This window comes from Chelonia mydas, chromosome 20 (assembly GCF_015237465.2).
Source record: "Chelonia mydas isolate rCheMyd1 chromosome 20, rCheMyd1.pri.v2, whole genome shotgun sequence".
Classification (NCBI taxonomy): Eukaryota; Metazoa; Chordata; order Testudines; family Cheloniidae; genus Chelonia; species Chelonia mydas.
In genome coordinates, this window is record NC_051260.2 from 15,008,875 (window position 1) to 15,035,299 (window position 26,425).

General features: G+C 56.3%; 1 protein-coding gene across 2 annotated transcripts; it reads right to left on the reverse strand.

Annotated features, from left to right (window-relative positions):
• Positions 1-4,647: 4,647 nt before the first annotated feature.
• Positions 4,648-24,871, reverse strand: RAB3D (RAB3D, member RAS oncogene family). 2 transcript variants are annotated; one of them, XM_037887876.2, is made up of 5 exons: positions 24,535-24,871; positions 15,893-16,120; positions 10,883-11,001; positions 9,474-9,598; positions 4,648-8,720 (listed from the first exon to the last, which is right to left on the reverse strand). In XM_037887876.2, the coding sequence occupies exons 2-5, from the start codon at positions 16,118-16,120 to the stop codon at positions 8,533-8,535; spliced, it is 660 nt and encodes a 219-aa protein (XP_037743804.1). In that variant the 5' UTR covers positions 24,535-24,871; the 3' UTR covers positions 4,648-8,532. The 2 variants fall into 2 exon arrangements, with proteins under 2 accessions (XP_037743804.1, XP_043388893.1); XM_043532958.1 differs by having other exon boundaries at positions 24,527-24,851.
• Between the last annotated feature and the right edge of the window lie 1,554 nt (positions 24,872-26,425).

Genomic DNA, 26,425 nt, shown 5'->3' on the forward strand with positions numbered 1-26,425 from the left:
CAGGCCCAGAGTGGCCTGGAGGATTAGCTGGTGGGCCTGGTGCCGGCAGCAGGCAAGGGAATGACCTGGCCCCAGCCGTGTCGCTCGGGGGCAGGGGCTTGGGAGAAGGGGTGGGAAATGGGGCTGGGAAGAGGCAAGGCAGGGGTGGAGAGAGTTGTCCCAGGCCCCGCACCCCCCCCCCCACAGGAACGCACGGGGGGCCAGCTGGGGGATGGGGCTGGCTGCTGGCGCTACTGCATATGAAGCATGCAGCTGCTTAGGGCACCATGAAATTTGGGGAAATTTTGTGCCCCAAAATTCGTGGTGCCCTTCACAGCTGCGCTTTCTGCATATGCCTAAGGACGGCCCTGGTGGTAGCCGCCCCCACCCCCGGCCCTAAAAGAGAGCACGCCGCCCGGTTAAGGGCAGGCGCTGATCCTCGCCCCCCCATCTGTTTTGCTGTTGTGATGGGCAGCGGGAATCAATCGGGGACGTAGCAAAGACAGGTCCTCTGCTCTCCTCGCTAGCTTTGGGGGCCACTGGGAGTTTTTTAAGGACTCAGCTCTCTCGGCTGTACTCAGAGCTGGACGTTTAACGCCCCCTGGGAAAGACAGCAAGGGAAGGGTCTGGGGGCCTGCGCCCGAAATAGCGGTGTGGGTCGCTGTGGGCGAACTGGTGGGCTGGCTCAGGGTCTGTGCGTGGCATAAAGCGGGGGATTGATTAATAACATGGTGGGGTAATCCCAGCACAAGGCTCTGTCCGTCGCGCTGTGGGCTAGTGGTTAGTCGTTGGGGAGCGAGGGTCTAGGTGCTGGTTCAGCCACTCAACTTGCAGGTCACCCTGCGCAAGCCCCTGTCCCACTCTGTGCCTGCTTCCCCTTCCACTCTCGCTCGGGGTCTGTGCACAACGGGGGGCCCCAATCTCGGTCGGGGTCTGTGCAGCGCCCGGCACAACGGGGCCCTCAGCTCAGTCAGGTTATGTGCAGCGTCTGGCACAATTGGGGGCCCTGATCTCAGTTGGGGTCTATGCAGCGCCCGGCACAACGGGGGGCCCCAATCTCGGTCGGGGTCTGTGCAGCAGCTGGCACAATTGGGGGCCCTGATCTCAGTTGGGGTCTGTGCAGCGCCTGGCACAACGGGGGCCCTGATCTTGCTCAGAGTCTGGGCAGCACCCGGCACAATTGGGGGGAGGCCCTGAGCTTGGTTGGGGTCTGGGCAACACCTGGCATGACAGGGGCCCTGATCTTGGTCCACGTCTGTGCAGCACCCCGCATAATGGGGGGGCCCTGCTCTTGGGCAGGGTCTGTGCAGTGCCCGGCCAGGGGTGGTGGGGGCCTGCTCTTGGCCACGGCCTTTAGATGCTGTGGCAGTATAAATAATAACCCTCGTCCAGATTTCCTTTCCTGCCCCCGGCTTTCAATGTGCAACGTGCTTCTGCCACCGGCTGTGCAATGAGCGGGCCACATCTGGGCTGCCGCACCGCAGCTGCATTTGACAAGCTGATCGACAGCAGGAGCCAGGCCCCGCAAGCACCCCCTGCTTCGGCTGCTGACAGGGCGCCAAGCGCCAGCCAGCTCCGGAAGTGAAGTCTCCCTGCCGAGGGCAGCGTCGCCACGGGCCAGATCCCCGCTCGGTGTAAAGCAGCGTCGCTCCACTACAGCGATCTGGCCCCGCGCGTCGGCTGACCCCGGGCCGCGGTGAACCTCGCCCTGGCGTTGGCCGAGCGGCCCTGGCCGAGCGATTTGTCCGGAGGGCTCGCTGCGGCGCCGTTGACGGCTGGGTGCCAGGTGCAGAACGGTGCCAGTTATGCACCACGCTGGCTTGTAAATATTTCATGCCCCTTCCTCCCCCTTCACGGCGCCCCGTGGCCAACCGAGGGGGAGCACAGCTCCCAAGAACTCGACTGAATTCGTGTTACCGCCGCAGCCAGGTTCATTCCCCAGGAAATTATACCAACAAGCGCTTGGCCCAATGGGTCCCCCCACCCCCCCTCCAGCTAGGAAAGTGGAGAGGTCGATTCACCGTAAATTATTAGCTGACCCTCAAGCTTTGCTTACTGACGGCACCGTTTGCACGAAGCCGGGGATGTGAGGGGCAGGCTGGTACGTGGGGAAGTTTGTTCTGTTGAGATGAAGCCCCCCCAGCTTGCAGGAGGCTGGACAATGCATAGTCCTCGACCGAGATCAGGGCCCCATTGTGCCGGGCACTGCACAGACCCTGAGCGAGATCAGGGCGCCATTGTGCCGGGCGCTGCACAGACCCTGAGCGAGATCAGGGCCCCCTTGTGCCAGATGCTGCACAGACTTTGACTGAGATCAGGGCCCCCATTGTGCCGGGTGCTGGCCAGACCCTGACCGAGATCAGGGCCCCGTTGTGCCGGGCTCTGCCTCGTTACCTTGTAGAGGACAATTCCTGCCACAAAGCGTTTGCAATCGAGCTGATTGAAATGTTTGGGCTGAAATGTTTTTTTCAGGAAAAGATGCAGAGTCAGTGACACCGAAACCTTTCTCCAACATGCTGGTTCTCGATGGCTGTTTGCCTAGGAAAAATAAGTCCGAAACTGTCACAATGGTCCAACTTTTTGTTGCATTATTTCCTTCCATTTTATTTTTGTTTAATGTAAAAATAAAACCCACACTCGTAAACTAAGCAAAGTGTTCCACTTGAGCCGGAAAAATCCCCCCTGCCCCAAGTTTTCCCTTTGCTGAGAATTTCGAAAAGGTTCCTTGACCTGTACTTGTGAGGGGTTTGATGTTTCAAAATTGTCAGCGAACCAGAAACACCATTATCAACCCAGCTCTCATTTCCAGCCAAAATAGACAAGACAAAAGGCAGGGTTATACGCCTTGGTTTGCAGAGGGGGAAACTGAGGCACAGAGCGGCGGGAATTGAATCCAGGTCTCAGGCCAGGCCGTTCATCACGAGCCCACCCCTCCTTCCGGGCTTCATGTCCCCAGCGCTTGCTAAAGGAAAGGTTCGGCTTTGCTTTTTTCAACCGCATCCTTTGCTTCCCCCAGCCAGTTGCCATTAGCAAGAAGCACAGAAAGCCGGCAGCCATTGGAAGGGTGCCCATCTTTAATTAGCCTTCCCGTAATGACAGATCGCCTCGTTAGTTTAACCCCCACCCCCGTCCCTTAATAAGTGCAAAGAAATCATTAGCCAGGCACATGGCAGACAGCAGCCATTTCCCCTGGCGCCATCAACATCCTCTGAGCGCCCCCGCCAAAAGAAGATTTGGGAGCAGTTGGTTGGGTGAAACTGACAAGCGAGCAGAAAGAGGGAATTAAAAGGCGTTAGGGCCTGTATTTCCCCTCCCTAAATTCTCCTGCTTTTGAAGGGGGGGGGGATAAAGACAGCTGGGAAAATTAACACCGGCGCTATTTGTGCGGAACGCAACTGCGGCGGTCGCCCCCGGCCTGAATGATTCAGGACAAACCTTCTCATTTCAAATACAGTTTGTCCAGCTGCAGTGCGCGTCTGTCCACATCGTTTGCACAGCATCACACCGTGCCAGGGCCACAGATTGGGCCAGACCCTCTCTACAAAGCTGCTGAAGACCCCGGTGGTTGTTTTCTAGAATTCTAAGATGTTTTTTTAAATAAAGGTCGGGTGACCAGCTGTCCCGATTTTATAGGGACAGTCCTGATTTGGGGGGCTTTTCAGCACCTATTACCCCCCACCCTCGGCCCGATTTTTCACACTTGCTATCTGGTCACCCTAAATAAAGGTTTCAGAGTAGCAGCCGTGTTAGTCTGTATTCGCAAAAAGAACAGGAGGACTTGTGGCACCTTAGAGACTAACCAATTTATTTGAGCATCAGCTTTCGTGAGCTACAGCTCACTTCATCGGACCTAAATAAAGGGGGACTTTTGCCAGATTTTTAACCAAAAAAAAAGGGCCATTTATAGGAAAGGCCGTGATTTTATTGCGCTAGGAACAGCTATTAACTCATGATCGTTCCTTGCTAGCAGGCGAAAGCACCCACCGATAGACTGAGCAACACATACGTATTAGCTAGGCTGGGGTCGCTTTTCATCGGGAAGGGTCGATAAACGTTGATTTCACCAGACACCCCCAAACCGAGGCAAAACTGTTTCCATCGATCATTGACATGGCCAGCCGGGCAAAGTAAGAAACATGCCGCTGGAGAATTTATTAGCGTTTGAGTGAAGGGTAAAATGCTGACAGCGCGTGTGTGGGTGGCTCTCGACTTTACCTTGTTGAATCCCAACGTCGAGTGTCATTGTCCGATCCCCTCCCCGGGCCTGATCCCCCGCATATTTCCCCACAACTGTGAAAATTTAAATACATAACAAACAATGCTTTGTAACCCATTTTGTGCAACGGTGAACATGTAAATTGGTTCCAAAAAATCAAAAATATGCTTAAAATAAACATCGCTCCTATCCATCGAAATGATAGAAAAATCAAAATCGAATTCTGCCAAAACTAAACTTGGGGTTCCTTCAGGTCCCGCAGAGGAGCTGCCTGGCACTCAAACGCTTGTCTCCGTCACCAACAGAGCTTGGGCCAATACAAGTTATTACCTCCCAACTTGTCTCGCATATCCTGAGACAGACACGCCTACACCACCACATAAATATATCATCTAGCCACTTGAGGGGGCCCAAGACCCGCACACGTACAAATCAGTCATCAGACCGTTCGGTTGTGATTTTCAAAGGCATTATTATTCTTTATTAGGCATATTATGGTAGCGCTCAGAAGCCCGGTCATGGCCCATTGTGCCAGGCCCTGTACAAACACAGAACAAAAAGACCATCCCTGCCCCCGTCATACCTAAATCCCACTTTGGTCAGGTTTAAATTTATTTAAGCTTATTTTTGGGGGTGGATCCCTCCTTCCCAATGTTCACATGCTACATCAGTTATAAACTCCCACCCCCTAACAGAGATCTGACCGCAGGGATTTTAAATACCAATGCGAGCGTATTTATCTTTGGCTCAAGTCAGGGGTAACTGGATGAAATTTCACGGCCTCTGATCCGCAGCGGGTCAGGCAGGATGAGTGAATGATCCCTTCTGGCCTTGAACTCTGTGCATCTCTCTCTCTTAAATAATTCTCGAAAAGGGGGAGGAGGGAGAAAGGCATAGATGGGATCTGGCCAAGAAGAAAAGGGCACAAGGTTAAACAAGGCATTTACCGCTAGGCTACAGCTTAGCTGGGAGTGTGGATATTTACACGTGACCGATCAATGGTTTGGCTTTTGCTAAAGGCACTTTTGTTTTCAAAGTAAGAAACTGGCCTCTCCTCCGTTTTTAAAGATTGCACATCCCCTGGAAATCTGAGCGACTCGACACTTTCCTTTAACACACACACACCCCCCACGGCCAAAACACTCTGCACGGCTGGGGCGCGAAGCGTATAAGCATTGCATTGTGAGTGGAGGGACGGCACACCGTAGGGTGACCAGATGTCCTGATTTTATAGGGACAGTCCTGATATTTGGGGCTTTGTCTTATATAGGTGTCTATTACTCCCCCATCCCGATTTTTCACCCTTGCTGCCTGGTCACCCCAGCGCACCGGTCCCTGCAGCCGAGCCCTAAGCGCTTGCTGCACAGAAAGCTGTGAGATTGGACTCCAGGAGAGCCGAGTTGTTGAACCAAAGTTTGTTCCAGCGAGAAGCTAATCGATAGCCGCGGAGGGGTTGAAATGATCCATGCAGCGTGGGACGGAAGTGGACTGTTGTACCTTTTCCAGCCAAGACTCGCCGTGTCCCAGCACAGCCGGGACATCAAGGAGTGCTCATGTCACCCTGGAATGCAGTATGGGGCAGCTGACTCACTGAGTCCAGATTCCAGAGGCTGATTCTCATTAAGGCCCCTTTAAGGTTGAATAAAGTGGGCGGAGACAGCCCCACCTGCGAATCCTGCTTCCCCCCCCAACACACACACTCACACACACTCTGTGCAAGGGCAGGGCCTACTCCAGCCAATGGGAAGCTGGCATCAGGGCACTGAACCGAGTGTGTGTGTGTGGGGGTGGCTGGAACACACTGCATTGTGGGTACTCCATGCTTCAGCAGGGGCTCTTGGGAAACAGAGCATGAAATAGAGCAGCCCCGTGGTTGCTCTAGCTGACACAGGGACTAGGCATGACCCCAGAAGTAGGGAAGTAACCAAGAGTCATGCCCTGGTCCAGGTCCAAGCATAGCCATCCCCGGTGGGGAATCCAGTGATTTTCCTCCCTCGGGGGGTTATCCGAGGCTCATCTACCAGCTAAAGCTTTCTGGAAGGTGCCCCATTGGGTGCCTGCGTGGCACCTCCCAAAAATAACAACACTGAAGTCTTTGGGGCTGATGGGGATAATTAATGCAAGCTGGGAGCAGAGGGCATCATAAAGGGAGTCAGATGTCCTCAGATCTCAGGGAACTGCAAGGGGATCTGGGCCCCAGGCACCCCAAAATCCCAACCTGAAGCCAATTCAGACAGCCCGGGCGCTCCCCACCCCAGCCTGGAATTGCTCCTCAATGCTGCCCTGCGAGGCTTGGTTCTAGGGCAGCTCTGCCTCAACTTCCCCACAGCGCACCAGCCCCTCCCAGGGTAGGACGCCGAATCAAAGAGCGACAGATCCCGAGGCCTCAAGCCTGGGGCAAGCTCTCGCGCTGTCTGCATGACATTAGGGTCTCAGTCACTGCCAAGCCAGGCTCCAGCCTGGAACCAACACCCCAAGATGGGGGAAAGTCTCTCTATCCCTTGGCCCTTGCAGCCAAACTGGTCCAATTCCCCAGTGCCCTGCACCGCAACCCCACTGCAACCCCTCCCCCCACGCACCACTCATGCAAACCAGCTTGGATTGATTTTAACCCCTCACATCCTTGTGTAAATAAATCACTGTACAAGGCTCTCAGTGCAACGGGAAATCAGGCCCAGGACCTTTGGTTTTACAAGACTCCTAGGCCTGCAGGTGTTGGTTCAAACTGATCCGATACATTGAAGGTATTCTACATTTTTCCCAGTCCGTGGTCTTGTCTCTCCCCTGGCCCCTTTCTACATTAAGGCCCAGATCCCCAACTGGTGAAACCCAGTGTTGTTGCATTGGCACGAGAAGGGCCAGACCCCCAGCTGGTGTAAATGGGTGTTGTTGCATTGGGGTGAGAAGGGCCAGATCCCCCGCTGGTGTAAACCAGTGTCGCTCCATTTGTGTGAAACGGGCCAAAAACCCATTTAAACCAGCTGAGGGTCAGTGTGAGCTGAACCTCTCGGGGTTTACCCCTGTCCCCCCACACAAATGACTAATGATTTTTGGTGCCTCCAGGGTTAGGGTGCTCAACCGGAGGCTGCTTAAAGGGACCCCATTTTCAGGAAGTGCCAGGCACCCCCCACCTTTAAGGTGGCTCCCTCAAGGCAAGTCCCCCAACCGCAGACCCCAAAAGCAGGAGATGCTTTGAGGAAAGAAAAGAAAACAAACAAACAGAGGGCCCGACTCTCCAGTGCCTTGTGTTGTCATTTTCACTGCAACCCCCCCATGGGAGCATTTGACACTAGTGCAAACAAATGCACCAGGTAGGGGAGTGCACTAGGGACCCCTGGCCATTTACAGAGTGTGTGACTCTATGGGAAGCCGTCATTTGGGGTTGAGTTGCTTTGGAAATGCTGCAGTGGTGCCTCATGGGAGTTGTAGTTCATTGGCCTCGAGCGTCCATTCTCCAATATAAGCCAGGTTCCTTAGTTGGACTACGTCTCCCATGCTGCACCACGGCCAGAGTGTGGTGCATCATGGGAGATGTAGTCCGACCAAGAAGTCCAGTCTACAGAAGAGAGCAGGAGCATGAGGCACCTGGACTACAACACCCAGGAGGCATTTCAGAATCAAAGTTGCTCCGGCTTTTGGTCAAAGATGTTCAGGACACAAATTTTCCCTGGGAAAAACCTGAAATTTTCAGTGGAAAATTGAGATGAAAATGGATCTCCCCCCTCTCCCACCACCTGTTTTCCAGCATGAGGATTAATGTCCCTCACACCAACGTGCAGCAAACCCTGTGCAGGAAACCTCCCCACATCTTCCCCCCCTCCCCCCGGGCACCCCTCTCTGTCCCCTTACAAACACAGAGCGGTTGTCACAGATCTACGTGGGGGTTCGATGCCCCAGCCTTTTGCAAAGCTGCACCTAGGGCTTGGTTAATATCAGACGTGCTCTGAAGACAGTGAGGATCTGCTGAGGCATCGAACCCCCGTTGGATCCGTAGCACCCACGTCAGCGCCATCACAGTCAAAGGAAGTCAGGCCAATTTGCATCAGCTGTGGGGGGCCTGGGCCTGCCCCACCACCTCTGAGGTCTGGTGGATGGGCTCATGTTCCTCATCCCTCAGCTGGCCGTGATTGCCGGGACGGACGAACCCTGGATTGGGGATAAGGAAAGGGAGGGCGGCTCCACTGCATTGTTGTCATAGGCAAATAGAAAAACATTGGGGCAGCAGCCCAAGAGATGTGCCTCTCCCCATAACGTCCCATCCTATTTATCTATGACATCAATGTGACCGCTGCGGGGGTGGGGGGAGAGAGGTGCCATAGGTGGGAGGAGTCTGTTATCTAGCAAGAGCAGCTGCTGGACTGCGGGGGTGGAGTCTCGGTCAGGGCCCCGTTCTTGCTGTTGCTGACGAGGGTGGGGTTGGTGTCCAGGCTCTCATTCATCTTCTCACAGATAATGTCCACCAGGCGCTCAAAGACCTGCTTGACGTTGATGTTGTCCTTGGCGCTGGCTTCGAAGAATTCAAACCCTGGGAGGGAAGGAGGGAATGAGAAAGAACAGAAGGAGGAGAAAAATCATGTGTTGGTGACTGAAAGTACACACAACGCAGAGTCAACCTGTGGAACTCCTTGCCAGAGGACGTTGTGAAGGCCAAGACTATAACGGGGTTCAAAAAAGAACTAGATAAGTTCATGGAGGATAGATCCATCAATGGCTATTAGCCAGGATGGGCAGGAATGGTTCCCAGCTTCTGGCAAACAGAGGCTAGGGACATGGGCAACAGGGGATGAACCACTTGATGATTCCCTGTTCTTTCATTCCCTCTGGGGCACCTGGCACTGGCCACTGTCAGAACACAGGACACTGGGCTAGATGGACCTTATTTAGGTGCCTATCGAACACTGATTTTAATGGGAATTTGGTTTTGCCAAATTGTTGCAGTTGGAGGGAGGAAGAAAACCCAAACCAAACAACCCCCCAAAAACAAAAGAAAAAATTTTGGGGGGAGAAAAAAATCAAAAAGGTTTTAGTTTTTCTTCTCAAAATGTCCTTCAATCGTATTCTTTAAAATGAAACAAAAGAGGTTAAAAATGCTCCAATTCAAACCTTCTGCCTCAAGTCGAAGCTAAGTCGGTTTCAGCTTGCTGAACATTTTGAAAACCGTTGACCCTCCCCCCCCCCCCCAACGAAAGTTAATTCCGGTGTCTTTAGAATTGTCGACAAACCGGAAAATCCGTTCCAGGTTCTCCAGCTGACACCCTGCCCACTGCAGGGCACCTACCTAGCTCATCAGCCAGCCGCTTGCCATCCTCCGTGGCCACCACTCGGTCGTCCTCCAGGTCACACTTGTTCCCCACCAGGATCACCTGGGCGTTATCCCAAGAGTAGGTCTTGATTTGAGTCGCCCTACGGAGCCGGGGTGGGAATTGAACTCGGGCCTTGCTTACAAGCCACACCCACCCCGCTGTCAATCACCTGCACCCCACCCCACGAGGACTCCTTCCTCCCTTGTAAAAGATAACGGTTACAAATCCAATGTGTTTTTTATTGCTGTGGACCCCGCGCTACCCCTGTCTTAAAGGAACATGAGCCCCACACCATGAATTTGCACTACATATAGGCTCTTCCATGGGAGGGATTGAACACATCCTTCCCTCACTCCTCCCTACCCTCCCAACTCACATTGTTTACTATCCTTTTGAAGTCAGGACTCCTGGGTTCTATCCCCAGCCCTGGGAGGGCTTTGGGGTCTAGTGGTTCGAGCTGGGGGGCTGGGAGTGAAGACTCCGAGGCTCTACCTATCCCCAGGTTTAGGAGGGGAGAGGGATTAGTGCTTAGAGAGGAGGGGGTGGAAAAGATGACTACTTTGGCTGTCTCTGCTACCTTGTGTCTCAGTTTCCCCTTCTGTGAAACAGGAATCATACTACTACTAAATACCGACCCCCGTTTGTAAAGCACTCTGAGATCTTTGGAGGGAAAGTGCGTCCATCAGTGCTCCGTGGTGTTAAATTCAGTCCCAGGAAGAAATGGCACCCAGTGGGCTTTGTGCGAGTGAAAGCAGCCATCCGAGGGCTCCCCTCCCAGAACAGAATCCAGGACTCTCGACTCCCAACCTCCCCAGCTGTAACCACTAGACCCCCCCCCGGGGTTTCCCCATTGTTCAGTGCAGTGACCTGCCTCTTCCCTCCCCGACACCGCCCTGCCCCCCATAAAAGATTTTAAAAATCCAATGAGCCTTTACAGATGGCCCCCTCCACATCGTGCCACGTCTTTAAGGAACATGAACGCTGCAACCTCATCAGGAGTTTCCAATGGAGGCAGGGCTCTCCCCGGGGCGGGGGGGTTGAGGGGGGCCATATCCCCTCCCCCACTCACACACAGTTTGCTTTCTGCAGACACAGGCAGCTTGGCTGCATCAGTTACACTCAGGCAACTCCACCCTCTTTGAGCTATCAACTCAGGCTCTCGGCAGACTCAGGCAGACGTCGGTTTCGCTCGGCTCAAGCTTTTCTTCACCACCAGCACCAGTCAGAGAGCTAATTTTCCCCCACGGAGAACTTGACCTCAATCTCTGTGACCCCCAGGGAGCCAGGGACCCTAAACAGGGGCCCCCTAGTACCTGTATTTTCAGTCAGCCCTGGACACGACTGGATCTCATGGTACGACGCAAGGGAACATGGGGTCTCTTACCAGTCCTGCACGGCGTTGAAGGAATCCTGGTTGGCGATGTCGTACATCAACAGGAAGCCCATGGCTCCTCGGTAATAAGCCGTCGTGATTGTCCGGTATCTCTCCTGCCCTGCGGTGTCCTTTAAACAATCCCGACCCCCCAACACACACAAATAAGAGCTACTGCTTTGCAAGATCCCCAGCTGCACAGGGGAAGATTTCAATTCGAAGGTAGCGCTGTGAGAGGCTTGGGGTTAATGCTCCCCCTCACTTCCTGCCACAGACTCCCTCCCTCCCGTGCCTCAGTTTCCCCATCTGTAAAACAAGGGATAACCCTTTCTTTGGGCTGCATGCTCCCTGGGGCAGGGCCCATCTCTCCCCAGGTGTCCGCAGGGCTGCTCCAGTTAGGGGCCGTGAATTGGGTGAAGCGGTGCCTTGTGGGAGGGTGCGAAACGTCAGCTAGTCCCTATCTGCTTGGCCTTGTATGGCTCTTATTGACTCTCCGGCGCGCGGAGACCAGAAATGGGCCTGTTACTGTGGAGACCAGAGAGCGCACAGAGGGCCGTGACAGAAGGATCTTTTCATTAAAAGGCCTGGAAGCGTCAGGCTGGTACCAGGAACTGGGGCCAGTTTCCATGACAGCTCAGACGCACGTAAGATGCATTGTTTGCGTGTAATTAGAAAAAAAATCGATTAATAAAAAGGGGCCCAATGGAAATTTGAATGGGCAGCTGATAACAATGAAACACCGGCGAGCCGGACGGTCCCATATCTGCCGTATGGAGAGCGAGCGAAGAGCGGGGGCTTGCCTGGGTGGGGTGGTGAAGGAGGGGACGCGTGGAGGGGTGAGGGAGAGCAGACGGCACAGGGAAGAGACAGGGTGGGATTCTAGCCCGCCCGCTGCATAAAGCTGGATGGGGATGAAAGGGAGTGGACTGAGGCCCGATCTCTCTGAAGAGTGCTTTGCCAGCGTAGCTACCCCCAGACACAAAGGACTCCTTGCGGGGACACGGCTTATCCCAGTAAAGCTGGGCGCTCCACCAGGATCGCTCATTCTAGCCCACCCGACCGAAATCAACGAGCCCGGCAAAAGCAACGTTCGGCTGGTATAACCGCGTCTCCACGAGGGTTTCTGCTGGGTCGGCCAGACATCACCCGTCTACCGGGCACTGACTAGCAGAGCTCTGCGGCGGACGTCTGGAACGGAGAGCTGGCCTTCGAACTGATGGGAGGACATAGCAGGTTTTAGCCTGTGGAACGCATTGCTGGGTGATGGGATCAACGCTAGGTCTCAAACTAATCTCAGTTAAATTAATCGAATTTAGAGGATCAGCTCCCTGGGGCAGGGACCGTCTTTTTGTTCTGTGTTCGTGCAGCACCCAGCCCCATGGGGTTCTGGGCCATGGCTGGGGCTACTAGGTGCTACCGTAATACACCTAATAATGTACAGCACCCAGTGCAATGGGGTTCTGGGCCACACGACTGGGGCTCCTAGGTTCTACCGTAATACACCTGACAAATATTGTACAGCACCTACCGTAATTGGGTTCCGGTCCATGGCTGGGGCTCCTTGGTGGTACCATAATACACTTAATATATAATGTACCGTGCTCGGTCCTATGGGGTCTTGGGCCATGGTTGGGACTCCTAGGCACTACCATAATACACCTAATAATGTACGGTTTCAGAGTAGCAGCCGGGTTAGCGTGTATCCGCAAAAAGAACAGGAGGACTTGTGGCACCTTAGAGACGAACAAATTTATTGGAGCATAAGCTTTCCTGGGCTACAGCCCACTTCATTGGATGCATCGAATGGAACATATAGTAAGAAGATAGATACATACACATACAGAGAAGGTGGAAATATGCAGACTAGATACCTTTAACTTGGGTTTGAATAGAGACTGGGAGTGGCTGGGTCATTCCACATATTGAATCTATCTCCCCACGTTAAGTATCCTCTCACCTTCTTGCCAGCTGTCTGAATGGGTCGTCTTGATGACCACTACACAAGTTTTTTTCTCCTGCTGATAACAGCTCATCTTAATTAATTAGCCTCTGACAGTTTGTAGGGCAATTTCCACCTTCTCTGTATGTATCTGTCTTCTTACTATATGTTCCATTCTATGCATCCGATGAAGTGGGCTGTAGCCCAGGAAAGCTTATGCTCTAATAAATTTGTTAGTCTCTAAGGCGCCACAAGTCCTCCTGTTCTTTTTGCTAATAATGGACAGGGCCCAGTGCAATGGAGTCCTGGGCCATCACTGAGGCTGCTAGGTGCTGTCATAATACACCTATTTATTGACCTCTCTCTTTTTTGGAGGGTCAGGCAGAGGCTGTAGAGAGCCGGAGACACTTCCACTGATCCTTTTGGGAGGTGGCAGGAAGTCATCTGTTCATCCTCGTTTGAATTAACCCCTCTCCTTTCAGCCGTGTCCCCTTATAGCGAAGCACAGGTGTAAATACTTATTTATGAGGCTACCCACCCAGCCCAGGAGCCCATGCGCCGGGCGCTGTACATCCACCGAACAAACAGATGGACCCTTCCCCAAAGAGCTTCAGATCTAATTAAGCAGGGGAGTGACTCCAGCGAAGCCAAGCCAAAGAGTTAAGCACCGGCTCCTACACGTGCCCCGATCTAAATCACCCATCCCTCCTAGTGGTCAGGTCAGCGCCCAGAGAGGGCTTCCATTTGCTAACACTGCTCCTCCGGGTCTCTCCCACCCCCACAGTGGGGCAAGAGGTTGCAGTGGAAAAATTCCCTGGGCCCAATTCCCAGCTGGCTGGAGTCTGTGGAGTTACGGCCTGCGAAGATTCAAGCCACAGCGTGTGCAGAGACAGCTCAGCCTTAGAAATTGCTGGAGCAGGACTCCATCTGGCCAGGCAGCCTTTCTCCAAAAGTGGTATCTTGTGGCAGTGAGTTCCACAGGCTAACTGCATTGACAGAGGGTAAATGAGGAGGCAGACATAGTTCAGAGGTGGCATTAGGAAGCCGGTGAAGTTCCCGCCATGGAAAAATCAGTGGGAATGAGTTCCACAGACTAAAAAAAAGGGGGACAGATTGGGTCTCTCAGTCCCCAGTCTGGTGGGGGAGACCCCAGAGGATTTGGGGGCGGGAGGGAAATAATCTGTTTTGGGTGGAGAGTTTGCATGATGGTGCCCAGTGGCATTTACCGGAGTCAAGGTAACGCCAGCTGCTGCCCGAGCCAAAGCACACGCAGGCTGGTGCCATTACCATGGTGACTGCCAGAGGCCTTCGGGAGCAAAGAGACTCCGACCCCCCTCCCTCCCCGCGAAAGCCAGTGACAGCTGCAGCTGCCGCGTGGGGAGGGATGTTTACCCGCAGCACCGGGGGATCCGGCTGCACTTAGTGACTTCGCCACAGCTGCCGGCCGTGGAGAGAACAGGGAAAGAACGAGCTGATCCGGTCCCGCCAGCTGGGACCGAGCGGCCCCTGGGGCCTCGGCATGAGGTGGGCCCGATCCCCACTCGGCCACAGAGCCAGTGGAGTCAACGGGCCAGATCTCCAGCAGGTGTAAAGTGACCTAGTTCCACGGACCCCAACAGAGCGAGGCTGAGTCACACCAGCTGGGGGCCGGGGCCTGTGTCACGTGGCATCCAAGAAATAAAAAGTCTTAAAAAGCGTCGTTCTCCACAGAATGAGTCATGGGGCCTTTCCCCTCCAGGGGGCGCCGGCTCTGATCTGGCCCCAGGGCAGGGGACTGGCTGCCTCGGGGGGCTGGGAATGGGGCATAGGGTCTTTCCCCTCCAGGGGGCGCCGGCTCTGATCTGGCCCCAGGGCAGGGGACTGGCTGCCTCGGGGGGCTGGGAATGGGGCATAGGGTCTTTCCCCTCCAGGGGGCGCCGGCTCTGATCTGGCCCCAGGGCAGGGGACTGGCTGCCTCGGGGGGCTGGGAATGGGGCATAGGGTCTTTCCCCTCCAGGGGGCGCCGGCTCTGATCTGGCCCCAGGGCAGGGGACTGGCTGCCTCGGGGGGCTGGGAATGGGGCATAGGGTCTTTCCCCTCCAGGGGGCGCCGGCTCTGATCTGGCCCCGGGGGATGGGGAGGACTGGCTGGCTCAGAGGTGTGTGGAATGGGGCACAGGGCCTTTCCCCTCCAGGGGGCGCCAGCTCCGATCCAGCCCCAGGGCGGGGGAATGGCTGGCTCAGGGTGGGGAGGTGGGGTCTTTTCTCTGTAGGGCCGCAGTTTGCTGCACGGAACAGCTTCCCCCAACAGAAGAGAGAATGAAGTTTTAAAAAGGAAGCGTTGCAGTACTCCAGTGATTATGGCAACCCCCCCACACACACACCCCCGGTGCGTGGGAAGCGTGCCTATTTCACGCCCATTTGCTACACACAAATGCTGGGAGCCACCAAGTTCTGATCCACTCCCTGTGGGGGGAGCTGGCCCAATACCCCACCACGCAGGGCAGAGCCTCTCCAACTGCCAGGCCTCCAAGCCGTCGCCCCCGGGCAGTGGGGGCTCAGGGCTGGGGTCTGGCTTGGGGGGGCTGTACAGAACAGGGTGCTGGGGGGAAGGAGTATGCCCCGCATGGGGCCAGAAGTCCCAGGATTCTGGTACTGAAGGGTCGGCACCGGGCGAGGATTGAAAGGAAAAGGGCTGTCAACCCTCATGCTTCAGGACACAGGCCAATCCCTGGCTCGGGGTCAGGAGGAATTCACCTGAGGTATAGTATTGCCCAGCTAGGGGCAGCCGGGTGGGTTGGACGCCTCTTTCTCTCCCCAGTGTCTGGCGCCGACGGTGGAATATACAGGATGCTGGATCTCTTCTGGCCTGAGGCCCCTGATCGATAAGCACGGGCCCGCGGCTTATCCTCCTTAGCTACCATCAGTACTACGGTAACATTGGGAGTCCCAGGCGTGGCCCAGGACGCCATGTGCTAGGTGCTGTACAAAACACAGCACAAAGAGACAGTCCCGCCCCCAAGAGACAAACTGGCCGCTGGGCTCCCCCGGGCCTCCCTCACTCCCCTCCAGGGTCCCCACTTCCCTCCCCTCCCTGGCGCTCACCCAGATCTGCAGCTTGACCCTCTTCTCGTTCCTATAGACCGTCTTGACCTTGAAGTCGATGCCCACGGTGCTGACGAAGGCCGAGGTGAAGGAGTCATCGGCGTAGCGGAACAGGAAGGACGTCTTCCCCACGCTGCTGTTCCCGATGATCAGCAGCTTGAACATGTAGTCAAAGTTCTGGTCGGCGGCATCTTTCTGGGCCTGCCGGGTGTCATTGGCGGACGCCATCTGGGGGGCAGAGAGGGGGCATCAGCAGGGCAGGGGGGTTCTACTCCCAGCTTCGGGTGGGGGTCTAGTGGTTAGAGCAGGGGCGGGCAGGGAGCCAGGACTCCTGGGTTCTCTCCTGGCTCTGAGAGGGGAGTGGGGTCTCGTGGTTAGAGCTGGGGAGCTGGGAGCCAGGACTTCTGGGTCTCATTCCCAGCTTCGCCAAGAACTTTACTCTGTGCCTTTGAACAAGCCATTCTGCCTTGCTTTCCAGCCTCCTACAGAAAACCCTAGCCAGCCACAAGGCTAAGAAAAGCCCTGCGATCATTCCTCTCCCAGGCCGGCTAGGACATGCAGCGTTTGTGAGGTTTCCAAAAGAGAGGATGTGACCCTGATTACGGGTGTTTGAGGGGAGAAAAAAAAAAGGGGATCCCAGTTCCTCCTCCTTGGAGAGCCCTTTCTGGGAGCAGCCAATCGCTGGCGATCAGCAGAGATCCCAGCCTAGAAGAGTCATTTACCACCAATAACACACAGATCGTCACTGGATCTTTGGAGGAGTAGATTGTCAAGCCCTTGGGGGCCAGGGATTTGTACAGCACCGAGCACAATGGGCCTGTGACCGGGGCTCCTAGGCAATACCATAATACACTTAATAAATAATGACTCCCAGGTTCTACTCCCAGCTCAGACCTGCTGAGTGACCTCGGGCAAGTCACTTCCCTGCTCTGTGCCTCAGTTTTCCCTCACACCCGCTGTCTCATATGTCGGGTGCTCTCGCGATGCAAATAAGAGCCCCAGCCACGGCCCTGGACACCCCCTGTGCCAGGTGCTGTACGTTATTTATTAGGTATATTACAGTAGCACCCAAGAACCCCAACCATGGTCCAGGACCCCATTGTGCCAGGCGCTGTACATTGTTTATTATGTGTATTACAGTAGCACCCAAGAGTCCCAGTGTCTCAGGTCCTGCACACAGACATAACAGGCTAATTAATTTGCTCAGCGATTGTATTCATGCAGCAACCAGCACAACTGGATCCTGACCTTCTTGGCGGCTTCTAAGTCCTACCATGAATGCAGCTCTCCCAAGCTAGCGCCCTAACCACTGAGCCATCCTGCCTCCCCATTGCAGTGCCCTTGTCCGAGCTCTGGCACAGCCCAGGCCGGAGAATTTCACTCAGCTGCTCAGGGATTTGCTCAGGTGCCCGTTTCCTGGTGCTCCCTGCGTGGCCCTTCTCCTCCGGCAGAGACAATCTTTCTATGCCCCGGGCGGGATTGACCTGCCCCTTGGGCTGGGATGTGTCACACCTGACCAGGGCGGGGTGGGTGTAGGAGGCTGTCTAAGCTCAAACACAGCTGTTTGCTAACTGGGAAGTGACAGGAACTGTGGCTTTTGCTTCTCACCCCTACTTCAAACCAAACCAAAACCAAAACCTGTTTACCTAGAGGGAGAAGGGAAGACATCCACTCCCGGAGGCAGGGCAGGGGGGCTCTGAGAGAAGAATGGCAGGCGTGGGGTGAAGGTACTAGGCTGCAGGAGATCTGGGTTCGAATCCTGCTTCTGCCACTGGGTGAGACCGGGGCGAGTTGCTGGCATTTTTCAGAGCAGGCACAAGTGCCAAGGTGGGGGCTGAGTGGGGCCGGTTGAATATTATCCACCCAAGCTGTTTTCTGAGGGGAAACTGGAGTTTTTCGACTGAATGAAATTTGTCAGGAAAAGCATCTGCTTCCTGCAGAAAAACTGGATTTTTCCACCATAAACCAGAACGCCCCGAGCCCAAGAGACTTCTGTTGGCAAGCGCCATCGCAGTGCCTCAGGGGAGCTGTAGTGCGGCGACTCCTGCCCTGGTTCTATTCCAGGGCCCGGGTCATCACTTGGACTACGTTGCCCATGATGCACCAGGGTCGGGCACTCCCATGATGCAGCACCTCCGCTCACTAAGGGGGTTACAGGGCTGCTTCTTGGGAGTTGTAATCCTCCACAACCAGGCACGGCTCCCACAGCACACGTGTGTACACCCCCCGGCATGTGCTGGGGAGGCCTGATCCCGGAGGTGGCCTGCACAGCCCCTGGTGCATGCTGGGGGCCCGATCCTGGTGGGGGTCCGTGCAGCGCCCACTCTCAGTTAGGGTCTCTGGGTGCTACCGTAATGCCCATCCCTGCTTCGGATCCAGCGCTCTGGTGGTGCCCTCACGCGACACACAGATGGAACCGAAATGCCCCATGCCTCCCACAGCTCGCAGACAGGGTTAAACGCTGCCAGGCGGGAGCCAGCAAGACTGGCTTTGTAACTGCTCTCGCCAGGGCTCAGTGAGTCACGCTCCCCGCCCCCGCGCCAGCAGGCTAGAACAGCTGCCTCTTCGCCAAGGCCTCCAACCCAACCAGCCCGACCAGTTCGGATCCCTGTGGCTCTGGGCCAGTCAAGCCAAGTAACCAGCTTGTCCTGACAGCCACTGGGCTCTGCCCTCCGAGAGCTGCCGCATGGTGCCAGGGAGAGGACACCAGGCTGAGGCCCAGGGCAGCTGGGCTCTATTCCCAACTCTGCCAGGGACCTGGGGCGAGACACGTCCCCTTTTTGTGCCTCAGTTTCTCCTCTTGTCCTTTCTTTGTTCAGACAGTGAACTCTTTGGGACAAGGACTGTCTGGCTAAGTGTCTATGCACCGCCCAGCATGGGGGGGGGGGGCGTCCCCCTCAATCTCCGTCGGGCTGCTGATTTAGCTCAGAGTCTATATAGTGCCCAGGACAATAAGGGCCCTGATCTCAGTCAGGATTCTATGTGCTACCTTCATACACCTATCAGTCATGATGCCAGCGTTAAAACCGAGTTACATGTTGCCCTTGAAGCTGGGATCCGACTCTCTTCATTTCATCTGACAAAAATCCAGAGTATCCTCCCCACACGTACAGCCCCCACTCTCCGGGGACAGAGCGAACTGCATGAGAATTCGCAAGGAAATTTGTTAACTAATTTAGGAGCTAGAATTAATCTAAAACTGGGTCCTCGGCGATCTTAACCCCTGGGTAACGCAGACCCCCTCGAATGTCCCATCCTGGGAGCTTGCGCCCAGGCTGTACCTGAAGCAATTAGGTTGCAATTAAGCAAAGTTGTTAATTGTTGCATGTAAGAACGCTCATTATAACAGGCTCAGCAGGGCCGTTATGACATCAGAGGTAGCTTAACCAATCCCCGCCCATCTTCCACTGCTAATTTGCATGCCACAGTGTCATGGGTTGGAGGGAGATTGGCGGCAAGACTTCTCATTGGTAGACTGCTTGTCCAATCACTGCTGTTTAAAGACCCTGGCTTCACGCTAGTTGGGCGTCATGGCACAGTTGTCTCCGTCCTGCTGTGCATGGAGGCAATGCTGCCGGGGGAAACTGAGGCAGGGGGAGCCCTGGGACTCATCACCGAGCTCGTTCCATCTGGAGCGATGAACTCTCCCGGAGTAGCGCTCTCCTGGGGGTTCTTGGGTCAGGGGTGGGAGCTGGCCTGCAAGGGGGAATGGAAGGCAGGAGGGAGTGGAGGGGTATCGGATGGATGGGCAGGGCAGATGGGCACTGGCATGGAGCAGCCCACGGAGGGGTATGCGCTGGACGGGCACTGGCACGCAGCAGTGCAAGGGAGGGATGGCCCTGCCAGGAGCTGGCACGCAGCCATCCCGCGCCAAGGCATGAGCACGGCCAGGGCAGACGCAAGCCAGGAATCTTGTGCCGACGACCGGAGCAAACTGAAGGAGAATGACTAACTGCGGCTGGATCCGACTGCAGTGGCCCTGGTGCAGGGCCCTGACTCACAGCCTGGGCTCTCTGCCCTGCCAGGTGGAGACTCTGGGGCAAGAACTAACAGGGAAGGGATCGGGGGGGGGGACACAGTCATCCCCAGGAGGGCTGCAGAGTCCCTCTCTCCACCACGGAGTGTATCCCACTCCGGTCTCACATCAGGCCGTGAAGCCTCTAGGCCAGACCCCCAGCTGGTGTAGATCAGCGTTGCGCCACTGGGCCCGTTTACACCAGCCGGGATCTGGCTCTTTATAAATGTTGATTTTGCAAGGCTAAGGGCTTGTTTATTTACAGCTGTAATAGGGGCCGCTCCCTGCAATTTACAACCAGAGGGAGCCCAGGCAGAGCGAAGACAAACTGCTGGGGCCAGCTGCCCCGCTGGCATAATCTGGCGTCAGCCGGTGAACTCCAGGGGAAGGGGCCGATGCCCCTTTAAGGCCCTGCATGGCCGATCCTTGCCCGAGGTCCCACCCCCGATGCATGAGCGAATCACCCACCGCGTCCCGGCTGCGCTGGCCGGCCTTGGTCCAAGGCACCATTGTGCCGCCCCTTATGCATGGCACAGGTGCTCTGCAAGGCCGCCCCATGATCCTGCTTCACACTCACCTCGCACTATTAGGTGTATTACGGTAACAGCTAGACGCACCCTGCCCACCCCCAGAGATTGAGGGCCCCATGGGTAAGGACTCAGGGAGAGGCAGTCCCTGGGAGGGGGCAGGGCAGGGTGGAGCTGCCAGTGGACTGATGCAACTCAGCCCAGGGCAAGGAATCCCTGCATGAACAGCCCCAACGCACCACCCCAGAGGTGGCTGCATCTCCACACCAGGGGAGGGACCCCTCTGCCACGGCAGAAGTGGTGGAGGGGCATAGCAGATGTTTTTACAGGGATCCCTCACACGGCAGCGAGATGCAGCCCCTTCTGGGGTGAGGCACAGGGGCTGCTCCTACAGGAATCCTTCACCCCGAGCCCCTGCCCAAAGGGGTGATTCTAGGAGGGGCTTTTCCCTCCCCCTCTGCACAGCCTAGAGGGGCCAGAGCACGACTGAGAATAGGAGACAGCAGCTTGAAGGAGTTAAAGTGGCAGGGCCCGGGATGCTGGGGGCAACAGAACATGGCAGGGCAGCGCCGTGGTGGGCCCAGCGGCTGGGAAATGAAACCTAGGCTAGCCAAGCTGAAAACCCAAAAAAACCAAACACCCAACCCGGCCCCCAAACCTGGAGAGATCTGTTATTCTTGGCAAGAACCTGCAGGCTACTGCTCCCCTGCAAATGCTGCTGTGTCATCTCTTCCACACAGACCCCCCGGGGGCAGCGAGCACCAAGACACAACCCAGACAGGAAGGGGCTGGGGGCTACCACAGCTCGAATTAGCCACCTGCCTGGTTGTCATAACAGGTGGTCGTAAGAGGGTGTGATTGGAAGGCACCATGTACTGCCGAGAGCTTAGCCATGCCCTGCTGATGATAGACAAGGATCTCACCTGGTACTGAAATGCAGCCACCTCTGGGGTGAGGTGTGGCAGCTGTTTATACAAGAATCCCTCACCTAGAGCCACAGTGCAGCAGCCTTGGGGTAGGGCACCGTGGCTGTTTACACAGGGATGCCTCACCCCGCACTGCGATGCAGCTGCCTCCAGGGTGGGGCGTGGTGGCCGTTTCACGATGCACAGCGACACCACACAAGAAGTGAGGATACCGTATCCAATCGAAGCGCTGTGTGCACATGGGGGGGGGCATTTTAAGGGGGCACCAGAAGCTGGAGTTCACGGGGCGGGGGGGGGAGACCGCAGCTCCTAGCTGCTGAGAGGTGAGCCTGACCGGAGGGGAAGGCTGGAGGGACACGAGGCAGAGTGTTCAGGGCAGGACACGTTTTAAGTCTGGGGGGGTCTGTCCAGGCCTTGATGGATTCTCATCCCCCATCCCCTTCAATTTCCTCCCCCATAGATTTTCAGGTGGCTTCAGGGGCCCCCCACTCTGGGAAGGAGGCACTTGCTAGGCACCCGACATTTGCGCATCAGCCCAGACCAATACACCAACCAATGCCCGCTGCATCCGGGGGGTGATTATCCCCCATCAGCTCAACTCGCATCTCTGCGGAGACACACCATAGGCTAGAACCGGCCCTGGGCCACAAAACCTACAAGAGCTTAGGGGAGTCCTGGGGCGTTTGGCCTCCGACTCAGACCCTTTTTAGCATCTCTTATGATGCTGCCTGCAAGGAAATACGCGGCCCGTTTTCTAGTCAGACACACAGCACCAGCGAGAGAAGGCCTCAGGCTTACACACCTTGCAGCATCTCAGGATATCAGCTCCCTGCGTAGCTACCCATGATGCTACCCGGAGCGTAGGCATGATTTGCGCCCGGGAAGCAGCGGCTAACTGCCCCTGTGACTACCTGCCCCTGGTGCCTCTCTGGGGCTGCTGGCTCGTTCCCCAGGATCTCGGCTTTCACTGATAGGAACAAGCCCCTCGCCAGCTGCACTGAGTGGGGGAACCTCAGAAAGGGGAATCCCTTGCAGGGGCGAGTCTGGGAGGATCGCGCACAGGGGTGCGAAGGGCACCGCTGGCTCGGAGGCCCGCACGATGGCTGGTTGAAGGCCACCATCGGTAACGTCCCTCCTGTGAGAACGGGGGCTGGGAGGTGCACGGAGGCAGGACGGCCCAGTAGTTAGTGCACTAGCCTGTCTTGGGAAAGCCGAGGTCATTTCCCCGCTCGGTCACAGAGGGCCAGGAGTGACCTTGGGCAAGTCACTGTCCGTGCCTCAGTTTCCCCCAACTGGAACATGAGGACAATAGCACTGCCCTGCCTCACAGAGTGGGCTGGGAGGATACATACACTAAAGATTGGGAGGCACCCAGATACCACAGTGATGGGGGCCTGCACAAGCCACAGTTCATGTTGGTGCCGCACGGGGGCGGAGTTTGGGAGGGGCCACCCCTTAATTCTTTCCCCACAAATCAAAGAACCGAGCCCATGGGCCACGCTGCTCTGATCCCCTCCCAGCCCGCTCCCCGCGAGGGATCCTGGCCCCAGAGACCCAGCGGGCAACAGGATCGAACCCGGAACCACAGCGCCATCCACTGTGGGCGGCGGCTCAGGTAGGCGGAACTTAGTTTGTGGGTGGGGCATGGATGGGGCCCTCCCCCCAGTCTGACACTGGTGGAAGTGGGAATCCAACTGCAGGTGCGGACAGCACCCATCGGTGAGTGCGGCATGATCGGTGCCCTGTCACCATGAGGGGTGGGCAGCTACCCGGCAGGGAGAAATCCCCGGCTAGGGGAGGCCTCAATTCTGCAAGAGATTGGAGCTGCCCTTCCAGGCTGATGCCCTGGCCATTATCAACATCCTGTCCCCGCCCCTTCCCTTCTCCAAATGGCTCCTGTTTGGTGACATGGAATCCCCGCCCCCTCCCCTACGAGTGAATGGTGCACGTGGACCGTGCGATCCCTGGGGCAGGCACCAGTGCGGTGCAAGCTCTGCCTGACCGGGGCTGTAAGCTTCCTTTGCCAGTATTCTGGGCCCTGCCCTGTGTCAGTGAGAGCAGCCTCAGGGCTGCTCTAATTGCTGCTCCGCCCCTGGGAAGCGGACAACAGCATAGGGTGTGTTGGCCATGCCCCCCATCAGCCCCCTACACCGGGAGCAGGACCGATGCAGGATCCTTAGGGGTCAGAGAGACCCCTCCTGCAATGGGGGTGGGGTGAGGGGGAATCTTGAGGGGACCCTTAAAGGAATCTGAGTGTAGAACCAGACCCCGTCGCTTTCCACTTGCCACAGGGGCCTTGGGTGAACGAGAACCCAGCCAGGCCCACAGATCCAGGCTGGTCACCCTGAGAGCCTCAGACCTGCTGTGAAATGCCCTGGAGACACACAGCCGCCCCTGAGGTGTACCCAGGAACCGAGGGTGCCCCTGGCTCGGGAAACCTCCTGAATCAAGTGTTAGGAGAGCAGCCGTTCCCTTCTGGTTCCCCCGCAGCTGATCCCTGCCTGGAAACCAGGCGACTGCTTCCTGCCAGCCCCCGAGCTGTCACCCGGGCTGTTTTATTGCTGCCTTCCTGCCGTCTTATCGGTCAAAACGGACTTGGGAAAGTCCCTGCGATTGAACCAGGCATCTTCCGAATCAGAATTCGGTTCAGTGCCCCCCGCAGCACCCGCGAAGGGCCAGGAGTTTCCCACAGGGCTCAGCTGTGGGTGGAATGGCCCCCAGGAACAGACGCGTGATCCCAATTTACGCCGACTGAGGATTTAGCCCGTTATCATTTCTCTGACGGTAGCACCTGGAAGTCTCAACGGAGACCCGGGCAGCCCCCGTCGCGCCGCGCCGGGCGCTGCCCAGACCCCAACCGGGACCCGGGCGGCCCTCGTCGCGCCGCGCCGGGCGCTGCCCAGACCCCAACCGGGACCCCGGGCAGCCCCAGTCGCTCCCCGGACCTTACTCAGGCCCCATGGTGCAGAGCAGGGGGTTGCTGGTCCCTGACCAGGCTCCCGGCCACTCCCACAATAAGGAAAAGCTTCTATCGCCCGTTCAGTGAGACCAGCCGGGGGGGGGGACATTCAGCAGCCCCCGCCCGGCTAATCACCCCCCTGCGAACGCCCAGAGCCCCGGGGAAGTCCCCCCCCCGCCCGCCCGCCGCTCCAAACCCGGCTCTTGCCAAGTTACCTTAGAAGGGGCGCGCGGATCTCCCACTCGCGGGCCGCTGTGGGGCTGGTTCCCCCTCTGCCCCCTTCTCTGCTGCAGCGCTGGGGCCGGAGGGAGGAAGGTGCGTCTCGCCCCAGATCTCAGCAATCGACTTCCCGCATCCGAGCGGCCAATCTCCTTGGGCTGATGTGGCTGCACCGGGGCAAGCCTGGCGCAGGTCCCCCCCCCTCCCGCGCGATCCGGCGTGACGAGCGGAGTGGGGGCGGGTTTGCAAACAGGAATTCACCGGCCCCACCTGCGGGCGGCCCGGGCGCCCGGCCCAGCTCTGCAGAGGGCCTGATCCGGTGCACGGGGCTGGATCTCGGGAAAGACGGACCAGGGCGGGAGAATACTGCGCAGGGGGCCCGATCCCCCGCTGGTGTAAATCAGCATCGCTCCATTGGAGTCAGTGGGGCCAGATCCACAGCTGGTGTAAATCAGCGTCGCTCCATTGGAGTTAGTAGGGCCAGACCCCCACCGGGAGTAAATCAGCGTCGCTCCATTGGAGTCAATGGGGCCAGCTCCCCAGATGGTGTAAATCAGCATCATTCCATTGGAGTGAGGCCTATTTACTCCACCTGAGGATCTAGCCCATTGTTACACTACATTGTTACTCTAAACACCTGTCAGAGCTGGGGGCTCCCTTCGTGCCCAGACACCGAGAGGGACAGTTTTCGCTCAGTTAGGTTTGTTTAAATCTCATTCCCACTCAAGACAGCTGGAAATTTCAAAACACCTGGATTTACAGCCAAAGATCCTGAGTTGTGATCCGCTTTGGGGAAAAAAGGCATTTCCCCTCTAAATAAACTTTTTTAAAAGTTTTGAACCAACTTATTTCCACCGGCTCTGATCGTTATTGTTAGGTTCATGGCGTACAGATAGAGAAGTTAGACAAAAACGTAAAATCCTCTCACGGGGCTGTTGCAACGGAAAATGGCTTTATTTCTTAGCATTCAGAATGACAACACACAAGAACCAAAAAAAAACAGAAAGAGACAAAACAGGCTGCTCCCTGCTGCCCAGCTCACCCCTTACTCTAAACTGGCCCTCTGCACACTGACAGCTGGGACCCAGATTTCACACTTCCCTACAGAGCCCCAGTCTGCCAGCAGGACCAGGAAGCCCCCCCACCCCCAAATTTAAAGTGCTAGCTTACCATTTGAAACCTGTTTCAATACACTGCGGTTATTAGCCTCAGCAAAAGGACCTCTTGTGTCAACAAGTGAGATGAAGGGGGGAGAGAGGCTTGCTCTCAGAACAAGCAATGAGGAATTACAAATCCTTGCATCAGAACCGACCTTGCACAATGCAAAGGCATGAGCACAAAGCTAGAACGCAGGGGCCTTATTGGCCATGTCGTTTGCAAGCTGCCCTCACTCTCCTGGATCTTCCCAGCTCCCAGTCCCTGCAAACCCCTGCCCATGACCCACCCTACTCCTCCTAACCTCCTTTCTAAAGGGCTAGCCAGCTTCCTGCCCACTCGTCAGCTAAGCTGGGTCCTGGTAGGAGAAATTCTCACCCCAGAGGCAGAAGGCGCTAATGGATCCAGTCCAGGGGTCCCCAGATGCTCCATGCATTGCATGGAGTGTCTAAGTCCTGGAGGGTGGGGAACAGCTGCAAAAGTTTGTCCCCACCCCCGCCCCTTGGAAAGCACCAAATTCAAGGCAATTGAAACTTCTTGCAGGAAACTCATGCATTTTTTGAATCTGGCAAATTTTGGAGGAACACGATGCTTTGAAATTGGCAAAACATCCTCTTTGGGCATTTTCCCACCAAGAATTCTGGTTTCGTGGCTCAGAACGATGGCTGGATTTGAAATTGAAGCACAGCAGAGTACAAAGAAATGAAGACAGTTAACGTCAAAGTGCTCTGA

What these genes read in the sequence shown, in the direction of transcription:
- RAB3D (XM_037887876.2), bottom strand. Translation starts at nt 16,120, where the DNA reads ATGGCGTCCGCCAATGACACCCGGCAGGCCCAGAAAGATGCCGCCGAC. An exon ending in TTCAACGCCGTGCAGGACTG is followed by an intron (nt 9,599 to 10,882) that starts GTAAGAGACCCC and finishes CCGGCTCCGTAG; the next exon opens with GGCGACTCAAATCAAGACCT. An exon ending in GCGGCTGGCTGATGAGCTAG is followed by an intron (nt 8,721 to 9,473) that starts GTAGGTGCCCTG and finishes CTTCCCTCCCAG; the next exon opens with GGTTTGAATTCTTCGAAGCC.